Source organism: Populus trichocarpa, chromosome 6 (genome assembly GCF_000002775.5).
Source record: "Populus trichocarpa isolate Nisqually-1 chromosome 6, P.trichocarpa_v4.1, whole genome shotgun sequence".
NCBI lineage: Eukaryota > Viridiplantae > Streptophyta > Magnoliopsida > Malpighiales > Salicaceae > Populus > Populus trichocarpa.
The window spans coordinates 14409984-14431608 of NC_037290.2; the positions used below are offsets into that span (position 1 = coordinate 14409984).

General features: G+C 38.2%; 2 protein-coding genes across 15 annotated transcripts; both read left to right on the plus strand.

Annotated features, from left to right (window-relative positions):
* Positions 1-938: 938 nt before the first annotated feature.
* LOC18110416 (nudix hydrolase 20, chloroplastic) lies at positions 939-19917 on the plus strand. 5 transcript variants are annotated; one of them, XM_024604008.2, is made up of 10 exons: positions 941-1390; positions 1470-1534; positions 1633-1822; positions 1901-1981; positions 2071-2196; positions 2502-2581; positions 2734-2849; positions 2990-3110; positions 15590-15649; positions 19785-19917. In XM_024604008.2, the coding sequence occupies exons 1-9, from the start codon at positions 1136-1138 to the stop codon at positions 15627-15629; spliced, it is 1074 nt and encodes a 357-aa protein (XP_024459776.1). In that variant the 5' UTR covers positions 941-1135; the 3' UTR covers positions 15630-15649; positions 19785-19917. The 5 variants fall into 5 exon arrangements, with proteins under 5 accessions (XP_024459778.1, XP_024459777.1, XP_024459776.1 ...); XM_024604009.2 differs by lacking the exon at positions 19785-19917 and having other exon boundaries at positions 940-1390; positions 1687-1822; positions 15493-15806; XM_024604007.2 differs by lacking the exon at positions 19785-19917 and having other exon boundaries at positions 15590-15806.
* Positions 16409-19917, plus strand: LOC112328013 (nudix hydrolase 20, chloroplastic). 10 transcript variants are annotated; one of them, XR_008059588.1, is made up of 11 exons: positions 16425-16872; positions 16953-17017; positions 17129-17318; positions 17396-17476; positions 17563-17688; positions 17994-18073; positions 18226-18341; positions 18483-18603; positions 19303-19396; positions 19467-19567; positions 19657-19917. XR_008059588.1 is itself a non-coding variant. In XM_024604004.2 (9 exons), exons 1-9 carry the CDS (start codon positions 16609-16611, stop codon positions 19724-19726), a joined length of 1059 nt encoding a protein of 352 aa, XP_024459772.1. In that variant the 5' UTR covers positions 16409-16608; the 3' UTR covers positions 19727-19917. The 10 variants fall into 10 exon arrangements, 3 of the variants coding, with proteins under 3 accessions (XP_024459772.1, XP_024459771.1, XP_052310158.1); XR_008059591.1 differs by having other exon boundaries at positions 19488-19567; XR_008059589.1 differs by having other exon boundaries at positions 19303-19328; positions 19397-19567.
* Positions 19918-21625: the final 1708 nt, after the last annotated feature.

A 21625-nucleotide genomic window follows, 5' to 3' on the forward strand; every position in this document is an offset into this window, starting at 1 on the left:
TCTGACACACCTTAGGTATGACATGGTTTGACAGACTCAAGTGGCTTAGGTCTGACAACCTTGTGCAAATGTACTGTGAACCAAGACACAGTCCACTGTAGATTTGCACAGTGGATTTTCCAAGCTTTGAAGGCTTGGGATGGGGATAATGTTGTCTTTTCACGTAAAGTTAAATTGTCATTTTGCCCTTTGATTGAAAAAAATTGAAGCCCTGATTGTGAGGGTATTTCAGTATTTTTCATCGGCTCATTGGTCATTAAATGTCTAAGTGGGGGTATATTAGTCTTTTCATGTTTATTTGCATAGTAAAAATACTATTCTACCCTCAAAGTTAACAAAAATAAGACTTGTTGCCCAAAGTTTTTTTAACCTTTTACAAATTGTTAAATAGTTAAAATACATCTTTAGTCTTGGAAAAGATAAAAATAAGACCCAAGCTACTTAGGTTCTGACTTTAGCTCATTAAAACACACAATAAACATTTTCTTTTGTTATAGCAACATATTTACTTGTGATTTTATTTGCATGTCTACTCAATTGCTTGTGTTATAGGAGGAGTTCTTATTGAGAGGGTTGTTGCCAAGGTTTTTCCTTCTTTTTTTTTAATGATTTATTTAAGACTTAAGCGTTTTGGGTCTAGTAACCATGGTATGGTTGCTAGATCCAAGACGCCTGGGTTTGCGCTTGGATCTGGCATGATTACTAGACTCATGTTATTTAGGTCTAACAAAAAATTGAGTGGAGATTTAAAAATTAATTAACTTAATTAAATTTAATAACACTATTAAAACATTCTCCATACTCTTAATTTTTTTTTAAAAAAAGTTAATATTAACCCAGTGTAGATCATGGATGAATATACTAATATATGTATATATAACAGTTAAATAACAAGCATTGGATGATTTCTTAGCTCGTTATCTTTCCACTAGTAAGTACCATGAATTAGAAGGGATATGAATGTTATCGTGGTGTACATTCATGGTTTGACGGTTGTAAGATCTTAACTGGTGCAGGGGTGGTGAATGTTCATGATCTCCCTAATACGTCACCTTATCTTTTAGATACACGTTTGAACACCCAACTCTGTTCTCGCACGTACGGCAGCGTCCACAGCCCCCACATAATTCCGGTGATGATGGTCATGATTCCTCTCGCCCTCCCTAACAAAATCGGCTTCTCGTTACCTTTTCTCTATAAACCAATCACAACAAGAGGAGGAGGAGGAGGAAGCAGTTGTTCTGCTTTTACTTGTCGCTCTGTTTCATCACTTACCAGCTTCACTTGGGACGACGTCGTTCAAGCCTCTCAACCTGACTATGCCCCAAATGATTCTTCAGATCTCTCTGGCTTCTTCGAAAAGATCAAATACTGCAATCGCGGCTCCTCCGTATAGAGCGAGCTCTCTTTTCCTTTGTGTTTTGGTCAATTAACAATATTTTTTACTGTATAGTTTTTAATATTTTCAGGAGATAAAATCTGAATTTATTCCATTGGTGATAGAGGATCAAATAGTTGGTTACATACATAACGGGTAACGTAATCTCTCCCTCCCTCCCTCTTTTTTGTTTTTTTTTGCATTTTAAGAAAATGGGAAATTCAAATTGATGAATTAATTTTGATTTATGACAGTTTTTTTTATAATTATTTGAGGAGGTTTAAGGACGTGTTTGTTTTTGTGCCAAGTGATTCTCGTTTTGGCACCAATGTGACTTTAAATAAAACACTAAGCACACCAGAGGAAAGAACCAGAGTTGTTGGAAAAGTAATCAAATGCTTGGCAGAAGAAGAAAAGGAACTGATTCCAGGAATACGAAATGAGGTATAAAGATCATCAACCATGTGGAGCTTTTTTTTTTCTCTTGCTGTATTGGCTGTTTACTCGTTGATTTTCAATCAGTTGTACCCAGTCGCACCTTCGTTTGGATCGCCCCCCTATTTTTCCGTTGAACGTGCTGCTGCTCCTTATTTTGGAATTAAGGTCTGTGCTTCTTATTTCTTTGCTTCATTCTTTTTTCTTTTTGTTAGAATTAATTAATTTTTTTTCACTTTTCAACTCTACGAGAATAGGCATATGGAGTTCAAATGAATGGTTTTTTGAAAAGAGATGGGGAGAAATTCTTATGGATAGGAAAGAGAAGTCCAATGAAACAAACTTTTCCTGGGATGCTTGATCATCTTGTTGCTGGTGGACTGGTTTGTAACTATTTATTATACCATTCAATGAAATTGGTATCTGGTTTGCATTGTCAGATTAAGACGAAGGGAAGATTCCATTATTTATTTATTTATTTTTAACATTTGAATGCTCTGAATACTATGACGATCAAGTGTTAGGTGAACTCTGAACTGAACTTGGAGTGTGAAATGTCAATGTTTAATCCTGGATGATTACAATATTTGCAATCCATTTCCTTTAGTAGCGGCAACTAGCAAAAATAAGCATGCCATAGAATTGCCACTTCATTTCTGAGCCAACTCTTACATTATGGTAATGACAGCCTCATGGGATGTCTTGTGTTGCAAATCTTATAAAGGAATGTGAAGAGGAAGCAGGGATTCCTCTATCCCTTTCTAATCAGTAAGTTCTCTTCTTCTGCTGAATTATGTTCAGCCTGCCTTGTATTGTCTGGGAAGTTGAATCTTGGTGCAGCAGGAACAGATCCTTTGATCAAGTTGTTTTGGTTGCAACCACTCTCGTTCTGATGATGAGTCTACATTGCTTCTTTACAGAGCCATGTCAGTTGGTGCTGTTTCTTATGTGGATGTTGATGGGTATAGATACGAGAGGGGTGTTCTATTTTGTTATGATTTAGAACTCCCTGGTGGTTTTATTCCTAAGAATCAAGGTAAGCTGTGAAAGCTCACGTTTTCAGCTGTAATTATATGTCAATTCTTGAAGCCTTTTAAATATGCCTAGAAATTTGAGGATTGTGTTTTTGACATTTCATGATATCTTTACCATCGTTGGCGTATCAAACTGTGACAGATGGGGAAGTGGAGAGTTTCAAGTTGATCCCCGTGGAAAATGTTGCAAATGTAATACGGAGGACCCATTTTTTCAAGCCTAATTGCTCTCTTGTTATCATTGATTTTCTGTTTCGACACGGGTATTTCTTCTCTATTGTTTCCCTTGTTTATTTTCACTCATTTAGCGGCCACTCATTTAACTTTAAAAGATAAACTACTTTTTCTTTGCCACCTATATTATTATGACCCACCTCTTCATGGTGAGAAGATATTCACATTCATTAGTCATTTTCTGCCTGTAATTATACAAACAATAGGGGCAACTGCAAGTTTATCTCTGTCTTCCAGCTCTCATTAAGACCAGAACACCCATGACTTGCACAAGAATCACACAAATTAATGTCTTGGAGCTTCACTCTTTATTTAGCCTTTCCATCCCTTCACCTGAAACATTATTTCCTTCCCCACAATAAGAGCTTTATGCTCAAAGTTTGGGCTTCTTTACAGTTTTCAGCCATATCATTCTTACATGTGTTAGGTCCCAATAATTATTTTTTGTGATGTTTTCTCTTAGGGTGAGAATAAACCGTAGTTTGAATAAAAACTTCTTGCCCTCATTAATAATACATGGCTGCTTAAATAGCAAAACCACTTAACAACCCACGTACTTAAAAACCAACAAAATAAAGGATAATGTAAAACACACGTACTAATAGAAATACATTAAATAAATAACACATATAATTGTAAGAGACCCATTCCAGTATCCATTCCTGTACTGCCCGCATGCACAATGCACGTCTTCTAACTGCCTGCCAGCATGCACGTTTGCCCGCATGCACGTCCTTACTGTCTGCATGGGACATGCACACTCAAAAGTATTTGGGATTTGCTTTGAGGCCACGAATTGAATGTCGTGGCCTAACATTACTCCCCCTAGGAAGCCGATCCTTGTCCTTAAGGATTATAGGCGAGAAAGTAGCTAGCAACTATTCAGTCGGTTCCCAGGTGGCATCATTTGTGGAAAGATTCTTCCATTGAACTAAGCTCTCCTTAACAAGGTGGCCCCCCATGCTTGATCCAGCGTGTATCCAAAATAGTCTGAGGCTCTAAAATGGCAACTCTATCATCAGTGACTAGTGGTAACTTGGTCTGTTGGGGCTCCGCCTGGCCAGCAGTGGTGTGGTATGGTTTCAATAGAGAAATATGAAACACTGGATGGATGCGTGCGTGAGCTGGTAGTTGTAACTTGTAGGCGATAGGGCCATATTTTTCCAGAATTAAATAGGGCCCATAAAAACGACTTGCTAGCTTTTGATAGACTCGTTTGAAAGCTGATTGTTGGCGGTAAGGATGCAACTTCAGTAGAACCCAGCTGCCAACTTCAAACGATACATCCCTTCTCTTGCGATCTGCCATTTGCTTCATACGATTAACCGATGTTGCTAAGCTGGCCTTTAGTTGTTTAAGTAATGCATCGCGATGCAAGAAGTGCTGATCAACTTCATGCATAACCGACAGGCCTTCAGTGTACAACGGAATAGATGGGGGCAGTCGACCATACAACGCCTGGAACGAGTTCATGCCAGCAGAAATATGGTATGTGGTATTATACCAGTATTCGGCCCAGGGCAGATAACAGTTCCACTTGCGAGGCCATTGGTGAACGAAACAGCGCAGATATTGCTCAACACAGCGATTAACGACCTTTGTCTGTCCGTCAGTTTGTGGGTGGTAAGCAAAACTGAGCTGCAATTTGGTGCCCGACAACTTGAAGAATTCTTGCCAGAACTTGCTAATAAAAATGGGATCGCGGTCACTGAAAATAGAAATAGGAATCTCGTGGAGCTTGATAATGCCTTCAACAAACTTGTTAGCGACAGTTTTAGCAGTAAAAGGATGGGTTAAAGGAAGAAAATGAGCTGATTTACTAAACCTGTCAACAACCACCATAATTGTATCTTTGCCTTGGGAAGTGGGCAGTCCTTCAATAAAGTCTAAAGAAATGTCATCCCCACACCTGACATGGAATGGGCAGTGGTTGTAGAAGGCCTGCTGGAGCCATTGTTTATCTTGATTTTTTGGCAAACTGCGCATCCTTTAATATATTCTTCAACTGATCTATGCATCCCCGACCAGTAGAATTGTTGGCCTAATTTTTTGAATGTGCGTAAGATGTCAGAATGGCCTCCTGTTTTGGTGTCATGCATTTCGTGTAGTAAATGAGTGTGCAAGGATTTATCGTCTGGAACGATGACCTTCCCTTTATGGAAAAGTAACCCATGACACAACATATACGGTCCTTCAGGGTGGTCAGTTGCCATACAACCCTTTGTCTTTATATATGGATCGGTTGTGGCGGCGTGCTTGATATCCTCCTATAGACTGACCTGTGGAATAAAGAGATGGTTAAGAATTGGACTGCCTTGTTTCCTTGAGAATGTATCTGCTGCAGAATTTTCACGTCCCGGTCGGTATAATATTTCATAGTCGTAGCCCAAAAGTTTAGCGACCAATTTTTGCTATTCTGGGGTAACTATTCGTTGCTCCAAAAGATACTTAAGGCTGCGGTGATCAGTTTGAATGTAAAATTTCTTGCCCAGAAGGTAAGGTCACCATAATTGGATAGCCTCAATGATAGCCAACATTTCTTTGGTGTAGGTAAACCAGGATAGTTTAGTCACTCCAAGTGCTCGACTCATGAAGGCCACTGGTTTACCTTGTTGCGATAGCACTGCGCCAATGCCTTCACCAGAAGCATCAATCTCAATAGTAAATGAGTCGTTGAAATTGGGCATGGCTAGTGTAGGAGTTGTTGTCATGGCCTGCTTGAGTGTAATGAACACAGACTCAGCGTTGTCATCCCATATAAATTGGCCTTTCTTGAGGAGGTTGGTGAGAGGCCGAGCAAGAACGTCATACTGTCTGACAAACTTCCGATAATAACCTGTTAAACCCAAAAATTCACGTAAAGTTGAAATATTAGTAGGGCGTGGCCAGGCCACCATTGCTTCCACTTTGCTGGTATCTACCTTTACTCCATGATTTGTGATGATGTGTCCCAAGTATTCCAGTTCCTGCTGCTCAAAGGCACATTTACTCATTTTGACAAAGAATTGGTGTTGTCGTAATATTGCTAGGGTCTGCTACACATGCTCTAAATGCTTGTCCCATGTATTATATACCAATATTATCATCAAAGAAAACCAAGATGAATTTTCTAAGATGAGGACGGAAGATAGAATTCATAATATAGCTTGGAACGTAGATGGTGCATTACATAAGCCAAAAGGCATAACCAAGTACTCATAATGTCCAATATGTGTCCTGGATGCAGTTTTTGGGATATCAGGAGGACTTGCTTGGACTTGATGGTACCCAACCCTTAAATCAAGCTTGGTAAAATAAGATGCACCGTAGAGTTCATCCAACATGTCTTCAAGAGTGGAAATTAGAAATTTGTCTTTAATTGTGGCAGCGTTGAGTGCACGATAGTCTGTACAAAAACGCCAGTTGCCATCTTTTTTCTTTACCAAGAATACCGGTGATGAGAAGGGACTAGTGCTAGGCTAAACAAGTCCGGAGTTTAGCATCTATTAGACCTGTTTCTCAATCTCCTTCTTCTGATAATGTGCATAGCGATATGGGCTTACGTTCACCGGTGTAGTGCCTTTTTTCAAGGGAATGTTGTGATCAATTTGTCTAGAAGGTGGTAAACTGGAAGGCTCCATAAATACATCAGAAAATTCTTGCAACACCCCTTGCATGCTCGATTGTATGATAGCTTGCGTATCCTGCATGGTTATGATAAGTTCAACAAATATTTAAGAAGTATTTGCTGAGAACTGTTTGTTTCTCTTCGGGTGAGAAAGAACCACAATTATTTTAATATCAAATTTTGCTGCCTCTTCATAATTCTTGGCTGCTTTAAATAAGCAAAGCCAGTACAGATAACTCTAAAATTAAGGAAAAGTTGGTAACTCACGATGTGAGTTTACCCACGTACAAACTGAAAATAACACGTACTGAATATTAATTGCAACAACTTTAACAAATTGAAATAAAAGCAACTGATAAATCGCAACTGTACAAGACCCAGTCTTGTATTGAAACCGCTCCTCCTCAACACGCTCTTTATCTCTTTTGTATATCTGCATGTCCATGTTAACACTGTTCACGTTCAACTATTGCTACATGGCATATGCAACTATTATTTCACGTTTGATATCTTCCCGCATGCCACATGCAATTATGTTCACTTCATCATACATACTTGGAATTTGGCCTAATGGCTCTGGTTGATCTGCGTGGTATATCAATACCTCCCCCATCACATGCAACCTTGTCCCCAAGGTTGACATCTGGAAACAGTTCCAGTAGCTGTTTGGTAGATACCCATGTGGCCTCCTCGACGGGTAAATATTTCCAGTGAACTAAACTTTCTTCGACAATTTGGGCGCCTTGTTTTATCCAGCGATGATCAATAACAGCTTGTGGTATTATCAGAACTTCCCCATCATCATTGAAGGACGGTATCTCTGTGATGTGGTTGTTAACCTCTGAGTTGGTGTTGTACTGTTTAAGCAGAGAGACATGGAATATTGGATGAATGCGTGACTCTGCTGGTAAACGGAGTTTGTAAGTGACGGGTCTAATTTTCTCCAGAATTTCATAGGGTCCATAGAAGCGACTAGCAAGTTTCTAGTATGCCTGCTTAAAAATCGTATGCTGTCGATATGGATGGAGTTTCAGAAGGACTAAATCACCAACATCAAATGAGACATCTCTTCTCTTTTTATCTGCGATTTGTTTCATCCTATTAATCGAGCGTGCCAAGTTGATTTTGAGCTACTGAAGTAACTCATCTCGGTCTTGCAACTGCTGATCCACTTCATGCACCGGCGATAGACCTTCATTGTATGATGGAATAGTTGGTGGAAGCCGGCCATATAGTGCCTGAAAAGGAGTCATTCCGGTTGAGATGTGGTATGTTGTATTATACCAATATTCTGCCCATGGTAAGTAGAGGCTCCATTTTGTTGGCCATTGGTGAACAAAACATTGCAAATACTGTTCAACGCAGCGATTGACAACCTCGGTATGGCCATCCGTTTGCGGGTGATACGCGGAGCTGAGCTGCAATTTTGTACCTGACATCTTGAAGAACTCCTGCCAGAAATGGCTCACAAAAACTGGATCCCGATCGCTGACTATAGACCTTGGCATGCCATGTAACTTAATAACATCTGCCATAAATTTCTCTGCAACACTTTTAGCTGTAAAAGGATGTTTTAAGGGCAGGAAATGAGCTGATTTGTTGAGCCTATCGACGACAACCATGATGGTATCTTGGCCCTGAGAAGCGGGTAAACGCTCGATGAAATCAAGTGTAATGTCCTCCCACACCTGACAAGGGATGGGCAATGGTTGGAGGAGACCTGCGAGTGCCAATGTATCTGATTTGGTTTTCTGGCATACCACACAATTCTTGATATATTCTTGGACCGACTTACGCATTCCTGGCCAATAGAATTGTTGCCCCAGTTTCTTGTATGTGCGCAGCACACCAGAGTGGCCACCAACTTTGGTATCATGCATTTCGTGCAGTAGCTTTGCACGTAGAGTAGGGTCTGTAGGAATGATGACCCGTTCCTTGTAACGAAGCAAACCATTTCGCCACACAAAGTGGTTGTGTAACTGATCCGCGGCTATCTGACTCATGGACTGTATATATAAATCTGTCTTTGCCGCCTGTTTAATTTCTTCCCACAAAGTAACCTGAGAAACCAAAAGATGATGAAGAATAGGACTACCTTGTTTACGAGAGAGAGCATCGGCTGCAGCATTTTCGCGTCCAGGCCGGTATATGATCTCATAGTCATAGCCCAAGAGTTTAGCTACCCATTTTTGTTGTTCTGGTGTGGTGATACGTTGCTCTAGCAAAAATTTTAGACTGCGTTGATCCGTCTGAATATAGAACTTTCGGCCTAACAGATATGGACGCCACAATCGTATAGCCTCAAGAATGGCCAGCATCTCTTTAGCATAAGTAGACCAAGACTTCTTTGCCACTCCGAGTGCTTTACTCATAAATGCAATTGGTTTGCCTTGCTGGGTTAATATGGCGCCAATACCATCACCTGAGGCATCGGTTTCTACAGTGAAGACGTCCTTGAAATTGGGCATTGCTAACGTTGGTGTCGTTGTCATTGCTTGTTTGAGCGCGATGAAGGCAGTTTCAGCGTCCTCATTCCACCCAAATTGGCCCTTTTTAAGCAGATTGTTGAGAGCCCGCGCCACAATGCTATAATTTTTGACAAACTTCCTGTAATATCCTGTCAACCCTAATAACCCACGAAGCTCTGAAATATTAGTAGGCTGTGGCCATGCCACCATTGCCGCAATTTTATTTTCATCTACCTTCACACCATGATTGGTGATTATGTTCCCTAAGTACTCCAGCTCTTGTTGACCAAAAGCACATTTACTAGCCTTGAAAAAGAATTGATGTTGCTGTAATATTTCAAAAGTCTGCCTTACATGCATCATATGCATGTCCCACGTAGGACTATAGACTAATATATCATCGAAAAAAACCAATATAAATTTTCGAAGATGAGGTTGAAATATTGAATTCATGATAGCTTGAAATGTTGAGGGTGCATTACACAACCCAAAGGGCATAACCAAATATTCATAGTGTCCGTTGTGAGTGCGGAAAGCAGTTTTTAGAATATCCACAGGATTAACCCGTACCTGATGATATCCGGCTCGAAGATCAAGCTTAGTGAAATATGAAGCACCATAAAGCTCGTCTAACATATCATCAACTATAGGAATAGGGAAGCGGTCCTTCACGGTTGCAGCATTGAGGGCCCTGTAATCTGTGCAAAAACGCCATGTTCTATCTTTTTTCTTCACCAACAGTACAGGTGATGAAAAAGGGCTGGTACTTGGTTTGATAAGGCCGGAATTCAACATTTCATGAACTTGCTTCTCAATTTCTTCCTTTTGATAATATGCATAACGATAAGGCCGAACATTAATAGATTCGGTGCCGTCTTTGAGAGAAATGCAGTGATCAACCCCTCTGGTAGGTGGTAGACCTGCTGGTTCCTTTAGAATATCTGCAAACTCATGCAAAATGGCCTCCATATCAGGATGAGTTGTTTGGATGTGTGGCTCCGCAGTATTGATTTGTAGACATATTGCAAAAATGGCATGGTTCTGGTGAATTGCTTTGGTTAATTCAGTGATAGACGCAATTTGTATGCCTTCATCGCCCATTCCACGTAACTGCCTGAGTTGGTTCTTCCACTGAAATTCCATGGTTAACTGTTTCTAGTTGCAAACCACAGAACCTAGCATTTCTAACCAATGGATGCCCAGCATTAGATCCAACCCTGTAAGTGGAAGAGAATAAAGAGTTAATGAAAAATGGGTGCCTTGCAGGTCCACTCCGACCTCTTCAAAACGTCCCTGGCATTTTAATTTTTTGCCATTTACAACCCGCACTGTGAAGGATGCGGTAGGCACCACTGATATTCATAATGCATTGGCCAATCTTTCGCTAATAAAGTTGTGAGTTGATCCACTGTCGATTAGTGCGATGACATCGCTTGACCTTATCCTTGCAGTGATGCGCATGGTCTTGGGTGCAGCCCATCCTGTCAACGCATGTAGTGTAATTTCTGGTTCGGTGATTGTCTCAACAATCTCCTGAAGTGGTTGGTCTTCACCTTCATTATCACATAACAGAGTGTTACTGCCATCGTACCCTTCCAACATTAAGATGCGAGGCTCGCGACATTTATGTCCTGCATTAAATCGATCATTGCAATTAAAACATAAATCCTAAGCTCGTTTTCTCTGCATTTCCTCCCAAGTGAGGCGCCGAATAGGAGTGGTAGGAACCGTTGGGGCAACTCGATTGAAACTGGGAGGGGAAATCGTAGATCTCATTGGTTGTGATGGTGTTGGTCTGCTGAACCTCCTTTGTCTGCTAAGTTGATCATCCTTCATTCGGGCTAGACTGATGGCCTCTTTCAAAGTTTGTGGCTTAAACATGCGTATGCCATCTGAAATCTCAGTTTTTAAGCCACCCATAAATGTACCTACAAAAGCCCTTTGCGTCCATCCGCGTACTCGGTTGCCCAGGCGCTCGAATTCGCGTTGGTAATCTCGCAGTGATCCTCCTTGCCTTATTCTGGAAAGGGCCTCATCAAAATCCTCACATTCTGAAGGACCAAAACGCGCCCAGAGTTCGTCTTCAAAGTTTGTCCATGATAAAACTCGTCCTTCTTCTTCATGCAACCGGTGAACCCATTGCCACCACTGGTTGGCTTCCCCTTCCAAGTGGTAAGAAGCCAGGGCGACCTTCTGAGGTTCTGGAGTATTTTGAAATGCAAAAAACTGATTCACACGATTAAACCACTCAGTGGGATCATCTCCTGAAAATCTAGGAAACTCAAGTCGTGCTGTCTTGGATGAGACAATTAGTCGTCCCCCTTCTTGACCTTCACGTTGTTGGTTGCCCTGGTTTGGAGGCTCTTGATTTGCAAGCAATACATCAGAAAGTCGGTTAAGCGTGCCCTCCAGATGTTGCAACCTATCAGTCATGCCCATCTCCATTCGGTGCAACCCTTCTTCTAAATGCTCAATGCGTTCCTTATTAGTGCCCATGAGATCTTCTACAAGCTCTGATACCAATGATAAGTTCAACAAATATTTAAGAAGTATTTGCTGAGAACTGTTTGTTTCTCTTCGGGTGAGAAAGAACCACAATTATTTTAATATCAAATTTTGCTGCCTCTTCATAATTCTTGGCTGCTTTAAATAAGCAAAGCCAGTACAGATAACTCTAAAATTAAGGAAAAGTTGGTAACTCACGATGTGAGTTTACCCACGTACAAACTGAAAATAACACGTACTGAATATTAATTGCAACAACTTTAACAAATTGAAATAAAAGCAACTGATAAATCGCAACTGTACAAGACCCAGTCTTGTATTGAAACCGCTCCTCCTCAACACGCTCTTTATCTCTTTTGTATATCTGCATGTCCATGTTAACACTGTTCACGTTCAACTATTGTTGCATGGCACATGCAACTATTATTTCACGTTTGATATCTTCCCGCATGCAACATGCAATTACGTTCACTTCATCATACATACTTGGAATTTGGCCTAATGGCTCTGGTTGATCTGCGTGGTTTATCAGGTTATCTGTAGGCAAAAAGCATATATGGCACCGCCTGAACAAACCCTTTTAGATATCTCCTTAAATGAAGCTGCTTGAATCTTGTGGCCATCGATCCCTTCCAATCTTCTGGCTTTATTTTCCCAATAAAATTCCATGGTTAACTGTTTTCAATTGCAAACCACAGAACCGTGTAACTCGAGCTATTGAATTCCCAGCACCAAATCCAGCCCTGTGAGTGGTAGAGAATACAATGTTAAGGAAAAAATAGAACCTTATAGATCTACCTGGATCTCGTTGAACTTTTCTTGACATTTGAGATTCTCCCCATTGGCTACTCGTACTATGAAAGCATTAGTTGACACCATTGGTAATCGTAGTAAGTTAGCCATACATTCACTGATGAAATTGTGAGTGGACCCGCTGTCAATTAAAGTGAATATGTCATTAGAACCAATTCTGGCAGTAACTCGCATGGTTTTGGGTGTAGCCCATCCTGTTAACGCATGCAGTGTAATCTCTAGTTCCATAAATTCCTCATGGTTGGCTGCAGCATGCTGTTTGTCGGTGATGTTGTCACAGACAACTTTATCGCCGTCATCATGTCCTTCTAGCATAAGCAATTTTGATCCTTGACATTTATGCCCTGCTGTAAAACGTTCATTACAATAAAAACATAATCCTTGAAGTTGTCTTCGCTGCATTTCATCCCAACTCAAACGCCGTATAGGTGCAACAGGTGTTGTTGATGTTGTTGGTGAAAAAGCTAGAGAAGCTCGTACTGGTGGTGCGGGACGTATGAACTTCCTCTGCCTCATGAGTTGATCATCTTTCATTTGTGCAAAGTTGATAGCATCTTTTAATGTTTGTGGTTTCAACATACGAATTCCATCAGATATGTCTGACTTTAAACCACCCATAAAAGTTCCCACTAAAGCCTTTTGTGTCCAGCCTCTGACCTGATTGCCTAAGCGTTCAAATTCTCGCTGGTACTCACGCAAGGATCCAGTTTGTCTGATTCTTGAAAGAGCTTCATCAAAATTTTCGCACTCTGATGGTCCAAAGCGAGCCCAAAGTTCATCTTCGAAATTTACCCACGCAATAGCATGTCCTTCCTCTTGAAAATTCATGTGAATCCACTTCCACCATTGATTTGCCTCCCCTTCCAAATGGTAGGATGCCAAGGAAACTTTTTGTGTTTCAAAAATATTCTGAAACTCAAAAAATTGATTTACACGATTGAACCATTCTGTCGGGTCATCTCCTGAAAATCTAGGAAACTCAATCTTCGCTGTTTTGGAGGATACAATTTGTCGCCCTCCATCGTGGCCTTCACAATATTGATTACCGTGGTTTGTAGGTTCCTGGTTAGCAAGCAATATATCAGAGAGACGATTGAGGGTTTCCTCCAAATGACGATGCCTATCAGCTATATCGATCTCCATTCTATGTAGTCCATCTTGGACTTCACCAAGCACAATTTCTAGATGCTCAATACGTTCTTTATTGGTTCCCATAACCTGGCTCTTATACCAACGTCAGGTCCCAATAATTATTTTTTGTGATGTTTTCTCTTAGGGTGAGAATAAACCGCAGTTTGAATAAAAACTTATTGCCCTCATTAATAATACATGGCTACGTAAATAGCAAAACCACTTAACAACCCACGTACTTAAAAACCAACAAAATAAAGGATAATGTAAAACACACGTACTAATAGAAATACATTAAGTAAATAACACATATAATTGTAAGAGACCCATTCCAGTATCCATTCCTGTACTGCCCGCATGCACAATGCACGTCTTCTAACTACCTGCCCGCATGCACGTTCATACTGTCCGCATGGGACATGCACACTCAAAAGTATTTGGGATTTGCTTTGAGGCCACGAATTGAATGTCGTGGCCTAACATTACTCCCCCTAGGAAGCCGATCCTTGTCCTCAAGGATTATAGGCGAGAAAGTAGCTAGCAACTGTTCAGTCGGTTCCCAGGTGGCATCATTTGTGGAAAGATTCTTCCATTGAACTAAGCTCTCCTTAACAAAGTGGCCCCCCGTGCTTGATCTAGCGTGTATCCAAAATAGTCTGAGGCTCTAAAATGGCAACTCTGTCATCAGTGACTGGTGGTAACTCGGTCTGTTGGGGCTTTGCCTGGCCAGCAGTGGTGTGGTATGGTTTCAATAGAGAAATATGAAACACTGGATGGATGCGTGCGTGAGCTGGTAGTTGTAACTTGTAGGCGATAGGGCCACATTATTCTAGAATTAAGTAGGGCCCATAAAAACGACTTGCTAGCTTTTGATAGACTCGTTTGAAAGCTGATTGTTGGCGGTAAGGATGCAACTTCAGTAGAACCCAGCTGCCAACTTCAAACGATACATCCCTTCTCTTGCGATCTACCATTTGCTTCATACGATTAACCGATGTTTCTAAGCTGGCCTTTAGTTGTTTAAGTAATGCATCGCAATGCAAGAAGTGCTGATCAACTTCATGCACAGCCGACAGGCCTTCAGTGTACAACGGAATAGATGGGGGCAGTCAACCATACAACGCCTGGAACGAGTTCATGCCAGCAGAAATATGGTATGTGGTATCATTAAGACCAGAACACCCATGACTTGTCACAAGAATCACACAAATTAATGTCTTGGAGCTTCACTCTTTATATAGCCTTTCCATCCCTTCACCTAAAACATTATTTCCTTCCCCATAATAAGAGCTTTATGCTCAAAGTTTGGGCTTCTATACAGTTTTGATATTTCCTGAAGAAGATAATGGCCTACTTAAGTCTATAGATGAGGTTCTGACTTCTGAAAGATTATAAGCAGTATCACAGCAAGGTATAGGTTTGTTACTGCCTTGGTGATGTAAGGTGGAGCTTAAAATCTTCATAATTGTATTATTCTGGTGTAAATTCTAGTTTCTACATTGGATTTCCTTCAGTTATTCCACTTCAGGAAACTTGTATTAGATCCTATGAGAACTTGCTTAACATCAGTTTTTACTCAAGTATCCTGTGGATCATTCTAGATCATTGGAATACAAGGAGTGATGAGGTAGATCATGGTGTATTCCCCGTAACCTCCACCATCACCGCTATATAATACTATCTTGATGGGTTTTCAGCCATATCATTCTTACAGGCAGAGAAAATCACTTGAGGCGCAACTCAAGGACACTTCCTCTAAATCTTTCTTTTCATGATTTAGTTTTGTGGAATGGTTATTGTAAGATGCCTTTTAAACAAATAGCAAATAATGAAAACATCCACTGCGATTCTCATTCTAAAATTAATTGATATCTGTATTCATTGCAGGTATATTGGTCCTGAATGCTTGGGATACTTGGATCTATTACAAAGTTTGAGAAGTGGAGATACTTCCTAAATATGCTCTCGCTTTGTTGAATTGCAGGTATATCTGGACCTCCACTTTTTCCTGCCTACTGTGTTGAAAAAGTCCTTCGCCTTGACGGTAAATGCTGTTTGGGGACGCAGTGCAAATCACGTTTCTAAAAAATTTATTTATTTATTTATTTGTTAAAATTTAATATGGTTTGTATATTTTGGATCGTTTTGAAGTGCTGATGTCAAAAATAATTTTTAAAAAATGAAAAAACATCATTAGCATACATTTCGGCATGAATTTTTTTTTGAAAAGCAACCGCTACTACACTGCCAAACACATTCTTAGTCATTTCAAAAGATTTCACTACTAAAAGTTAATATTAACCCATTATAGAACATGGATGAATATACTAATATATGTATATATAACAGTTAAATAACAAGCATTGGATGATTTCTTAGCTTGTTATCTTTCCACTAGTAAGTACCATGAATTAGAAGGGATATGAATGTTATCGTGGTGTACATTCATGGTTTGACGGATATAAGACCAAAAACAAACTGGTGCCGGGGTGGTGAATGTTCATGATCTCCCTAACACGTCACCTTAGACGCCTAAATAATCATTGAATAGGAAATGAAATTTTGTTTTTGTGTTTTAATAATATTTTTAAAAAAATAATTTTTTTATTTTAAATTAATATTTTTTTCAGATATTTTTAAGTATTTTAAAAATAATTTTTAAAAAATAAAAAAAATATTATTTTAATATATTTTAAAATAAAAAACAATTATAATATAATTGAAAGTATTATAGTAGCACGATGAGTGAGATTTATTATTTTAATGGTTGTAATTTAAAGTATTTTTTATTTAAAAATATATTAAAATAATATTTTTATGTTAAATTATTTTGAATAATAGTATATTAAAATAATTTGGGAATATTATTTTATTTTATTTTAAATAAAAAACAATTAAAATTTAAGAAACACGTTTCATATTTACGTGGAAGATACACGTTTGAACATCCAACTGTGTTCTGGCACGTACGGCAAAGTCCACAACGCCGACCTAATTCCGGTGATGATGATCATAATGCCTCTCGCCCTCCCTAACAAAATCGGATTCTCGTCACCTTTTCTCTATAAACCAAGCACAACAAGGGGAGGGGGAGGAGGAGGAGGAGGAAGCAGTTGTTTTGCTTTTACTTGTCGCTCTGTTTCATCACTTACCAGCTTCACTTGGGACGGCGTCGTTCAAGCCTCTCAAGCTGACTATGCCCCAAATGATTCTTCAGATCTCTCTGGCTTCTTCGAAAAGATCAAATACTGCAATCGCGGCTCCTCCGTATAGAGCGAGCTCTCTTTTCCTTTGTGTTTTGGTCACTTGAACAATATTTTTTACTGTATAATTTTTAATATTTTCAGGAGATAAAATCTGAATTTATTCCATTGGTGATAGAGGATCAAATAGTTGGTTACATACATAACGGGTAACGTAATCTCTCCCTCCCTCCCTCTTTTTTGTTTTTTTTTTTTTTTTTTTTTTGCATTTTAAGAAAATGGGAAATTCAAATTGATGAATTAATTTTGATTTATGACAGTTTTTTTTATAATTATTTGAGGAGGTTTAAGGACGTGTTTGTTTTTGTGCCAAGTGATTCTCGTTTTGGCACCAATGTGACTTTAAATAAAACACTAAGCACACCAGAGGAAAGAACCAGAGTTGTTGGAAAAGTAATCGAATGCTTGGCAGAAGAAGAAAAGGAACTGATTCCAGGAATACGAAATGAGGTATAAAGATCATCAACCGTGTGGAGCTTTTTTTTTTTCTTGCGGTATTGGCTGTTTACTCGTTGATTTTCAATCAGTTGTACCCAGTCGCACCTTCGTTTGGATCGCCCCCCTATTTTTCCATTGAACGTGCTGCTGCTACTTATTTTGGAATTAAGGTTTGTGCTTCTTATTTCTTTGCTTCACTTTTTTCTTTTTGTTAGAATTATTAATTTTTTTTCACTTGTCAACTCTACGAGAATAGGCATATGGAGTTCATATGAATGGTTTTGTGAAAAGCGATGGGGAGAAGTTCTTATGGATAGGAAAGAGAAGTCCAATGAAACAAACTTTTCCTGGGATGCTTAATCATCTTGTTGCTGGTGGACTGGTTTGTAACTATTTATTATACCATTCAATGAAATTGGTATCTGGTTTGCATTGTCAGATTAAGACGAAGGGAAGATTCCATTATTTATTTATTTATTTTTAACATTTGAATGCTCTGAATACTATGACGATCAAGTGTTAGGTGAACTCTGAACTGAACTTGGAGTGTGAAATGTCAATGTTTAATCCTGGATGATTACAATATTTGCAATCCATTTCCTTTAGTAGCGGCAACTAGCAAAAATAAGCATGCCATAGAATTGCCACTTCATTTCTGAGCCAACTCTTACATTATGGTAATGACAGCCTCATGGGATGTCTTGTGTTGCAAATCTTATAAAGGAATGTGAAGAGGAAGCAGGGATTCCTCTATCCCTTTCTAATCAGTAAGTTCTCTTCTTCTGCTGAATTATGTTCAGCCTGCCTTGTATTGTCTGGGAAGTTGAATCTTGGTGCAGCAGGAACAGATCCTTTGATCAAGTTGTTTTGGTTGCAACCACTCTCGTTCTGATGATGAGTCTACATTGCTTCTTTACAGAGCCATGTCAGTTGGTGCTGTTTCTTATGTGGATGTTGATGGGTATAGATACGAGAGGGGTGTTCTATTTTGTTATGATTTAGAACTCCCTGGTGGTTTTATTCCTAAGAATCAAGGTAAAACTGTGAAAGCTCGGGTTTTCAGCTGTAATTATATGTCAATTCTTGAAGCCTTTTAAATATGCCTAGAAATTTGAGGATTGTGTTTTTGACATTTCATGACATCTTTACCATCATTGGCGTATCAAACTGTGACAGATGGGGAAGTGGAGAGTTTCAAGTTGATCCCCTTGGAAAATGTTGCAAATGTAATACGGAGGACCCATTTTTTCAAGCCTAATTGCTCTCTTGTTATCATGGATTTTCTGTTTCGACACGGGTATTTCTTCTCTATTGTTTCCCTTGTTTATTTTCACACTCATTTAGCGGCCACTCATTTAACTTTAAAAGATAAACTATTTTTTCTTTGCCACCTATATTATTATGATCCACCTCTTCATGGTGAGAAGATAATCACATTCATTAGTCATTTTCTGCCTGTAATTATACAAACAATAGGGGCACCTACAAGTTTATCTCTGTCTTCCAGCTCTCATTAAGACCAGAACACCCATGACTTGCACAAGAATCACACAAATTAATGTCTTGGAGCTTCACTCTTTATATAGCCTTTCCATCCCTTCACCTGAAACATTATTTCCTTCCCCCACAATAAGAGCTTTATGCTCAAAGTTTGGGCTTCTATACAGTTTTGATGTTTCCTGAAGAAGATAATGGCCTACTTAAGTCTTTAGATGAGGTTCTGACTTCTGAAAGATTATAAGCAGTATCAGAGCAAGGTATAGGTTTGTTACTGCCTTGGTGATGTAAGGTGGAGCTTAAAATCTTCATAATTGTATTGTTCTGGTGTAAATTCTAGTTTCTACATTGGATTTCCTTCAATTATTCCACTTCAGGAAACTTGTATTAGATCCTGTGAGAACTTGCTTAACATCAGTTTTTACTCAAGTATCCTGGATCATTAGACCTTGTTACAGAAAGGTTGAGTAGGGTGAATTGCAGTTTGTGTTCTTTCTAGATCATTGGAACACAAGGAGTGATGAGGTAGATCATGGTGTATTCCCCGTAACCTCCACCATTTTCTAGATCATTGGAACACAAGGAGTGATGAGGTAGATCATGGTGTATTCCCCGTAACCTCCACCATCACCGCTATATAATACTATCTTGATGGGTTTTCAGCCATATCATTCTTACATGCAGAGAAAATCACTCGAGGCGCAACTCAAGGACACTTCCTCTAAATCTTTCTTTTCATGATTTAGTTTTGTGGAATGGTTATTGTAAGATGCCTTTTAAACAAATAGCAAATAATGAAAACATCCACTGCGATTCTCATTCTAAAATTAATTGATATCTGTATTCATTGCAGGTACATTGGTCCTGAATGCTTGGGATACTTGGATCTATTACAAAGTTTGAGAAGTGGAGATACTTCCTAAAAATAGATGCTGAATTTCATTAAAGATGCTGTAATTGTTCTTAATTACATTAAGACAGGCAAGAGCATGATGAAGTCCTTGGGATCAAGGATGATAGTGCTGAGTACATTTGGTTTGCACCTGTCCAAGAGGCCAAATTTGAGTTTTGCTTCTCTCGTTTCATCATCAAAGAGGAATCCTAATTTATTGTAGACGCGGCGAGCATAGTGGGAACTTTTTGAATTCTATTTTTTATTTAATTATAAAATAATAAAAATAAATATTTTCAATAAATATAATAATAAAATTATATAGAAAACTTATTTTTTATAAAAATTATCTTATTTGATTCACGTATTTTTTTTCTTACAATAACAGTTTTTTTATCAACATTGAATAAAAAGCAGCAACAATAAAAAATTATTCAGAAAAATTATAAAAATTTGAACTAAAGAGAATATATATATATATATATATATATATATATATATATATAGATTGTTAAAAATCTAATTTTTTTATTTATGCATTTATTTTTATTTTGATGAAAATATTTTTTTATTAAAAAAAATTGGTTTTTAAGTAATAACCTATTATGATCAAGAAAGCGTGTTTTAAATATAAAATTATAAATCGATTATTTTTACTTTTACACCTCTATATATAAAAAAAACATGAAAATAATAAAATTAAAAAAATTATGTAAAAATCCTATAATAAAAAAAATATGAACCTGTTAAGAGCCAAAAAGAAGAGTGTGCCCTATCAACTCACGATCAAGAGTGAGGCAAGTTTATTGAAAAGATGACAATGGAAAGCTAAGCATCAAGAAGCAGTGTGCATCAAAAACAAGAGTTTTATGTGATATGATGGACAGTCCACTGAAAACCATCATAGGAGTGTCTGGAAGTCATTTGAATCCTTTAAATATTTTTTAAATGCACATCTTAGCCTATATTACAAGCTTTTTCTAATCAAAATGTCAGCTATCAAAATTGTTAAATTCTGACCTTAAACAAAAAAAGAAATTTCCTTCAAAAAAGTTATGATTTTGTTGACATTCTATATATTATTATTAAGATGCTAAAGCAATTTTTAAACACTTGAGGCAAATATATTTTTTTGAGAAACCCTTTGCACATACTTTGTTTAGCCAATAATATATTGAAACATTTTTAAAAAAATTATTATAACATTGTTTGACAAAAATGCATAAACTTTCTTTATTCACAAGGCAAATCAATCAATGTTTAGAATACGTTGAGAATACATGTTAAGCAAAGAGTTGATTGTAAAATCATGACAACTGCGAGTTAAATAAAATTCTAGATTTTTTTAACAGCGCTTCATCTATGGCATTCAAATTGGATTCTTTCTAATTAAGTGAAATGGTGTCATTTTAGAAAGACCAAAATAGTCCCTCAATTACGGCTGCCTTTCCATTGTAGCCCATGATTTATGAAAGTTATAATTAAATCCTTAATTGGGCCTTATTACTTTTAAAATCCTTTCAATTTGGCCCTCAAGCATTCCTCATTAGACCCTTAAGTTTTACCAGGCATTGCAATATGGTCCCTGACTCTTCAAATTATGTAATTTCAATCAAAATTGGATCCAAATTTTAAAATTCTCTTCAATTGGATCCCTAATTAAATCAATTGCAACCTTCCAAGTTTCCTCCACTTTCATTTAGGTTATTAGCTTTCTAATTTGTGCAATCATGACCTAAGTTTCAATTTTTCATTTAGATCCTCCACTTTCATTTAAGTCTTTGAGTTTCTTTTAATTGACTGAATTAAGCTTCCAAACCTTGCCATCTTTTTTTTTTGGTCATTGGTCATCTAATATTTTCAATTATGACTGATTTCAACCCATTTATTCCATTTTCCTTCAATTAAAATGACATACCCACATGACTTC

What these genes read in the sequence shown, in the direction of transcription:
- LOC18110416 (XM_024604005.2), top strand. Translation starts at nt 1,136, where the DNA reads ATGATGGTCATGATTCCTCTCGCCCTCCCTAACAAAATCGGCTTCTCG. An exon ending in CTCCTTATTTTGGAATTAAG is followed by an intron (nt 1,982 to 2,070) that starts GTCTGTGCTTCT and finishes CTACGAGAATAG; the next exon opens with GCATATGGAGTTCAAATGAA. An exon ending in ATCTTGTTGCTGGTGGACTG is followed by an intron (nt 2,197 to 2,501) that starts GTTTGTAACTAT and finishes TGGTAATGACAG; the next exon opens with CCTCATGGGATGTCTTGTGT.
- LOC112328013 (XM_024604003.2), top strand. Translation starts at nt 16,609, where the DNA reads ATGATGATCATAATGCCTCTCGCCCTCCCTAACAAAATCGGATTCTCG. An exon ending in CCTCTATCCCTTTCTAATCA is followed by an intron (nt 18,074 to 18,225) that starts GTAAGTTCTCTT and finishes GCTTCTTTACAG; the next exon opens with AGCCATGTCAGTTGGTGCTG. An exon ending in GATTTTCTGTTTCGACACGG is followed by an intron (nt 18,604 to 19,656) that starts GTATTTCTTCTC and finishes TATTCATTGCAG; the next exon opens with GTACATTGGTCCTGAATGCT.